Source organism: Lactuca serriola, chromosome 7 (genome assembly GCF_051521515.1).
Source record: "Lactuca serriola cultivar US96UC23 chromosome 7, Lser_US96UC23_V15, whole genome shotgun sequence".
Classification (NCBI taxonomy): Eukaryota; Viridiplantae; Streptophyta; class Magnoliopsida; order Asterales; family Asteraceae; genus Lactuca; species Lactuca serriola.
In genome coordinates, this window is record NC_136414.1 from 94,894,622 (window position 1) to 94,900,975 (window position 6,354).

A 6,354-nucleotide genomic window follows, 5' to 3' on the forward strand; every position below is an offset into this window, starting at 1 on the left:
AACAATCCTTACAATTTTTATGTACAATTCTTTTTTTATATTAGACTATTACAAATTAACTAGAGAAGAACCCTTCCTTATGGGGTGAGAATTAGTTTAGTTTTTTTTTTGGAAAAAAAATCAAAACAAAGAAAAAAAAACATGTAAATTGGAAGTACATTGCTATTCAATATATTTTCCAACTAAATATGGAAAATGCACCAAATGGCATTGCACTTTGTTTTTTGGTAAAGAACGTAAAAGTAATTGCAAAAAAATAAATAAATAAATAAATAGGTTTAAATTTAAAGTACATTGCTATTTAAGGCATTTAACTCGTAAGAATAGATGATGAACCTAAAAAAATAGGTGTAAATTCAAGGTATATTTCCATTAGGGCATTTAACTCCTAAAAATAGATGATGAACGTAATGACAATGTAGTTAGTTTCATTAAACAAATTTAAAAAAATACAAAAAAAAAAATGGAGGTACATTGCTATTTACCACCTGAATGTGGAAAACGTACCAAATGGCAATCTACTTTGTAGCTCTTGAAAGCGCACGGGGACAAAAGCTGTAACATAGTCTAGACTCTAGAATATATTGCATTTTTTGTTTATGAGTTTAGTAGTTTTTTCGTTTGTAGTTTCTAAAGGAATCACTTAGCAATTTTGGTTAATGTTTCATAATGATTTTGGTCCCTTAATCCTTAAAAGATCATTCTGCCTGTGGGAAAAAACCCAAAGAAATTCTATCCTTGGGACAAAACCCAAAGAAATAGTGTATAACTTGGACAAAATGGTCACTTTAAAGTTACTAATAGCTAGATAGATTTGATTAACAATTCATGGGCCAAAATTTCAAACTTACGGTTTACATCCATAGTTTTTTTGCGAAAGCCAAAGGACCAAATTAGTTTTTTGCAAAAGCGATAGGCCCAAATTTGTAGTTTACCAATTAAGAACATAATCCATGCCAATGAATAATTGTGTGCAATTTCAAAGTGTTTGATGCATTGCTATTTATTTTTCAACATGCTAAATAGTGAACCATATCAAGCATCCAAGCTTTTCATGTATTCCCATAATTATAATTCAATGTAGATTTCTCTAATGTGTCGATTGTCTTAATTTATTTAGAACTAATTTTGAGACCCATGTATTGCATTAGTTAATTTTTTTTTTTTTAAAAGTTAAATATAAAAGTCAAAATATTTAACAACTTTAAATTTATAAAAAAATAAAAAAAAAATAATGAATTATTATAATGAAAATGTTTTTTGCCTTTTAAATCTAAAAAGAAATATAAAGAAAAGAAACTAATGAGCTTTAATTTTAAGAATTTTGAAATTAAAAGTTAAATTTATTACTATATTTATTGTAATTATTATATTAAAATATATGTGCAATTTAATAAAATAAAAAACCTCATAAATTGACATGTGAAAAAAATTAACTCAAAATAACCACAAAATGACATTTGGCAAATTCAATAAAAATGTGATAAATGGTAAAAAAAAAAAAAAAAAAAAAAAAAAACATTCATTTATTAAGCAAGTATGCATATCACTATCCTTCCAAAAATACAACTACTCGTTATCCTTAATTTGCAAACAAATAATCACCTATAAGGATTTCTATTCACAAAGTAATAGTATGAAATTCATTATAACCATTTTGGGACCAGCATGGGATGGTGATTGGCTGTTGAAACTTGGCATTTATAATGGAGATGTAAACACTTATTACATTGTGCAAAATAAGAAAAGTAAAAGCAGAAAAATGAAATTTACCATAATAAATAGGAACCCACGGGCAAACAAAAGCTAATTTCGTTTAGTATACATCCATTATACACCACAAATCCAAGTACTACATCATATCTTTTATCAATTGTTTGTCATCATCATATATTTGTTCCAAGCTCCGCAAAACTTCTTCACTTGAAGGCCTATCCTTACGATTACTCGATACACATCTTAATGCAAGTGTGGCAAATTCAAAAGCACCTTCTATAGGGTAATTTTGTTGAAGACTTGGATCCATTATTTTTTCTAACTCGCTTCTGTCCACTAGTAGTAGTCTTGCCCATTCTACCAAACTCACCTCATCACCGTATCCCTTTATGTTATTGTTCAATGCATATTTGCCTGTTAAGGTTTCCAGCAACACAACTCCAAAACTATACACATCACTCCCCACACTCAAGCGACCTGAAACAATGTAAGGTCGTTCATTTTCACAACTTATGAACTGAAAACAAATAGTTCATGTATGATGTAATTAATTTCTTCATATTTACCCTCCAGAATTTATCTAAAATCGCTCATTCTTATGCTTAGCAATAATGATCCGTTTCGTATAAAAAAAATAACAAAAGTTGATTTATTCAAAATATCACGTTGCTAAGTTGTAACCTACAGGTGATTGCATACTCTGGGTCTAGATAACCAAAGGTGCCAGCAACAGATGTAGTAATATCTGTAGTCTCTGTTTCATGGCCAACTCTTGCGAGCTCAAAATCCCCTAGTTTTGCATTAAAATCCTGAAATGAGAAAGAATCAAAATGAATGGTTAACTTTAATGGCATAAAAACAAAAATCTTAATTCGATTATGACTACCTGATCCAGTAATATATTAGAAGGTTTGACATCACGGTGTATGACTTGATCTTTTAACGAATGTATAAAAGCAAGTGCCCGTGCTACTCCTATCATTATATGTAGTCTTGCTCCCCATGAAAGTGGCTGGGATGAACCTAGTGCATTGTAAAATTATTTGTCACTTCAGAAACATCATTGCAACAACTCAAGTTTTGAGTGTGATAATCCAATAATAGTTTTTCAGAGAGATTTGAGTGTATTAATTACCTTCGTATAAGAAGTGACGCAAATTTCGGTTATCCATGTACTCATAAACAAGCAAGCATCCATCTTTCTTATCATCACAATATCCCAAGAGACTAATAATATTTGGATGAGCCAACGATCCTAAAACGGTTATCACACTCTGATCTCACAAAAAAAAATTGTTACATTAAGAAAAAAGATTTATAAAACAAAAAGTCTAGTAGTGTCATTTTCACACATGCTCAGCTCTCACTTGATAACAACCACATTTTTCATAAGTGTCATTTCAAATAGTTCAAATGCCATGTTCATTTACATCTATTGTTAATAAGGTTATGTTCTAGAATCAAATATTATGGATAAAGAGAGAGATATTGGTTGGGAAAGAACACCAGATCTTTAGTTTGAGGATCATTTAGACCATGTGTGAGAAACTCTACACCGGAAACATCAACCATAATGAAAATAAAATATCCATCATCCATATCATATGAACGAGTAAACTCACAATGAAATCATGTGAAAGGAGAAAAAACACTTATGTATATTTATTGATACTTACATGGCTAGGTCGACGAGCTTTGCTGTATCTTTTAACTACAACAGCAATCCCAAGCCCCTCTGTTGAAGGTGCGAATGTGTTCTTGTCAACCCAACACAAGAATATATGTCCAAAACCTCCATTACCCAAGAGCAAATCTTGATTAAAGTTTCTTGTTGCCCTTTTTAAATCAGCAAACTTAAACAGTTTCAAACTTGGAACATGAATTATGGAATTGTTAGCCTCCATAGTATCACCAGCATTTCTACTCTTAGACTTGCTATTACTTGATAACTTTGAATCACCATGGGCTGAAATGAATGAACACAAACGAATCATTTAATCTGTATTACTTTAACTTTCCCACCAACACTCATCTTGGAGTGGTTCTTCTTCTTCCCATTTACATCATGACCAAGAGAATTTAACACATCTGTAATGTACTAATGTATTTTGCCATTGAGATGACATTCTTATATTTTCATTAATTCTTTTCTAATATATGCAAATGGATGCACACAAATATAACAAATATGTATATATAGTCAAAAGGAGCTTGAAGTACCAGAGTTCTCTCTATTGGAGGGGGAGGCAAACCTATCAAGCATTCTTCCAAATATTGTTTTGCCGGCAGCCTGCAAGGAACTATTGCTTTTCTCTTGTAAGGTCAGTATAGAATCAAGATTGACCACAACCTCGGCCATTGTGGGGCGATGTTTTGGATTGTTGAGCAAACATCTCTCTACAATTTGAACAAACTCTTTCAAACATTTTGTTGATATTTGACCCCTTATATCATAATCAATTATATTCTTTAGATTCCCCTCTTTGATAGAATCTTGAGCCCACGTCACTAAACCCCATTGCTCCTCATCAAGACTTCTATCCACTGCCCGCTTCCGACATAGTATTTCCAACAGTACCACACCAAAAGCGTACACATCGGACTTCCTAGTTAGCTTTCCAGTTGTGAAATAATTTGGATCGAAATACCCAAAAGTTCCTTTTACAAGTGTGTTGACATAAGTAGACGGCTGATTTGTTGGGCCTATTTTAGACAATCCAAAATCTGAAATTTTAGCTGCCCAGCTTTCATGTAATAAGATATTGGAGCTCTTGACATCACGATGTATAACACCCGACTCAATCCCGGTGCCAGTGTGTAGGTAGTCTAACCCACGAGCAGCACCTATGCATATCTTGAGTCGTTGAACCCAGGAAAGACGGGTTTGAAGTTTGTGGATGTGGTTTTCCAGTGTTCCATTGGGCATGTATTCATACACGAGGATCTTTTCTTCTTTATAATTGCAATAACCAAATAAAGACACCAGATGACAGTGACGCAACTTGGAAAGCATCTGAACTTCAGCCCAAAATTCTTCTTCCCCTTGGGTGGACATGGAATCCAACCGTTTAATGGCAGCAACGACAAGACTAGATCCAATGATAACATTACCTTTGTAAACTTTTCCAAAACCCCCTTGCCCGATTACTAATGATTCATCAAAGTTATCGGTTGCTAACAAAATCTCAGGAAATTCAAAGTGATGGCATGGTTGTGACCATTCAACAGAGGAGGAGGTGGAGGATTGAGATTCCTTTCCAGCGCCAAATGGGTCAAACATATTTACCGATAAAAAACTAGACGCGGAATAAGATTTTAATTTTAGTGTCAACCAAAAAGTGCACAAAAAAGGTAAAAAATCAAAAGTCGGGTTGGAGTTGAATCGTTCATCTTTTCTTAATAAAAAAAAAATGTTTTTTTAACACGCCGCCCACCTGTGAGATTCAAATCTGATCAACTTCACTCCAAAATGGAGTGTTTCGTACCAATTAATCACCGTTATGCAAGCTTCATGGTGAAATTAGAAATTAGATAGATGAATCAAAACAGCATCATCCACCAGATTCTTTAGTTACATTAATACGAACAGAAATGAAAAACAGAGAGATAAATGTTAGTTAAAGATGGGTGTAATTAAATACTTTACAGAGATTGAAGCAGCGGACTCGACTTCAGGAACTAATTCTTTTACACAGAATATGATACTCTGAGAGAAAATAGAGGCCGATGTTGATTGCGAAAATTGTGTTGCCCTAACCATGTTTATCGGTCAAAAAGAGCCGAACGGTCGGCCATAAAAACATACATACATTAATCGATAAAAAAACAAAAATAAATCAATAAATAAATAAAAATACACATAGGATGCTCTAAGATCACCATCTAAATCGCCATGCCACAGCTCATTATTCCTCCAACCACTATAGTACACCAAAATTTTTACTTTTATTTTAATTTGTTACAACCATATTTAATAATATTAAAATTTAATTTCTTTTAATAAAAGTAAAGAATTATATATATATATATATATATATATATATATATATATATATATATATTACAGCGTCATCTAAGTTTAGGTATAAAATCTCATGAAAATATATGGTTTTATTATCTAAAGATTATGATTAGGGGATTCACAATTAACACTTAAAGATGCAGATTCAAGATTAACACAATAATTGAGATAGCAAAGTAAGAATATTGATTACCGTTGACTTTCATGATAATGGAAAAAAAGTAATGTCCACTAGGGTAATTAATAAACGATAAAAAAAAATAAGAAAACATGGATGATAATGTTGGAAAGGAATATTATCGAGGATGTTATATTTACCCAATGAAAACCAAACAGGCTATATTTATTAAGTTAAAACGACACGTTTTAAAGGTTTAGTACTTACGTTTAGGTAGGGTTGTAATGTGTGTGTGTGCGTGTATATATATATATATATATATATATATATATATATATATGTTCAATTGAGAAAAAAATAAAAAAGGTTGAGAATGAGAGAATCATTCTCACTCACTCATTTATTTTTGCCGCAAAAGCGTCCGTTGTACCAGCGGAAATGGATAAGCAATACACATGTATTTCCAACAAAACATGTTTTCTTAAAATATGCTAATCAA

At 31.9% G+C, this 6,354-nt stretch overlaps 1 protein-coding gene across 2 annotated transcripts; it reads right to left on the minus strand.

The window, feature by feature from the left end:
* Nucleotides 1-1,749: 1,749 nt before the first annotated feature.
* Nucleotides 1,750-5,499, minus strand: LOC145061386 (putative serine/threonine-protein kinase PBL22). Of its 2 annotated transcripts, none has more exons than XM_079008838.1 (6): nucleotides 3,937-5,497; nucleotides 3,393-3,682; nucleotides 2,852-2,990; nucleotides 2,603-2,739; nucleotides 2,402-2,525; nucleotides 1,750-2,193 (listed from the first exon to the last, which is right to left on the minus strand). In XM_079008838.1, the coding sequence occupies exons 1-6, from the start codon at nucleotides 4,994-4,996 to the stop codon at nucleotides 1,853-1,855; spliced, it is 2,091 nt and encodes a 696-aa protein (XP_078864964.1). In that variant the 5' UTR covers nucleotides 4,997-5,497; the 3' UTR covers nucleotides 1,750-1,852. The 2 variants fall into 2 exon arrangements, with proteins under 2 accessions (XP_078864964.1, XP_078864965.1); XM_079008839.1 differs by having other exon boundaries at nucleotides 2,033-2,193; nucleotides 2,416-2,525; nucleotides 3,937-5,499.
* Nucleotides 5,500-6,354: the final 855 nt, after the last annotated feature.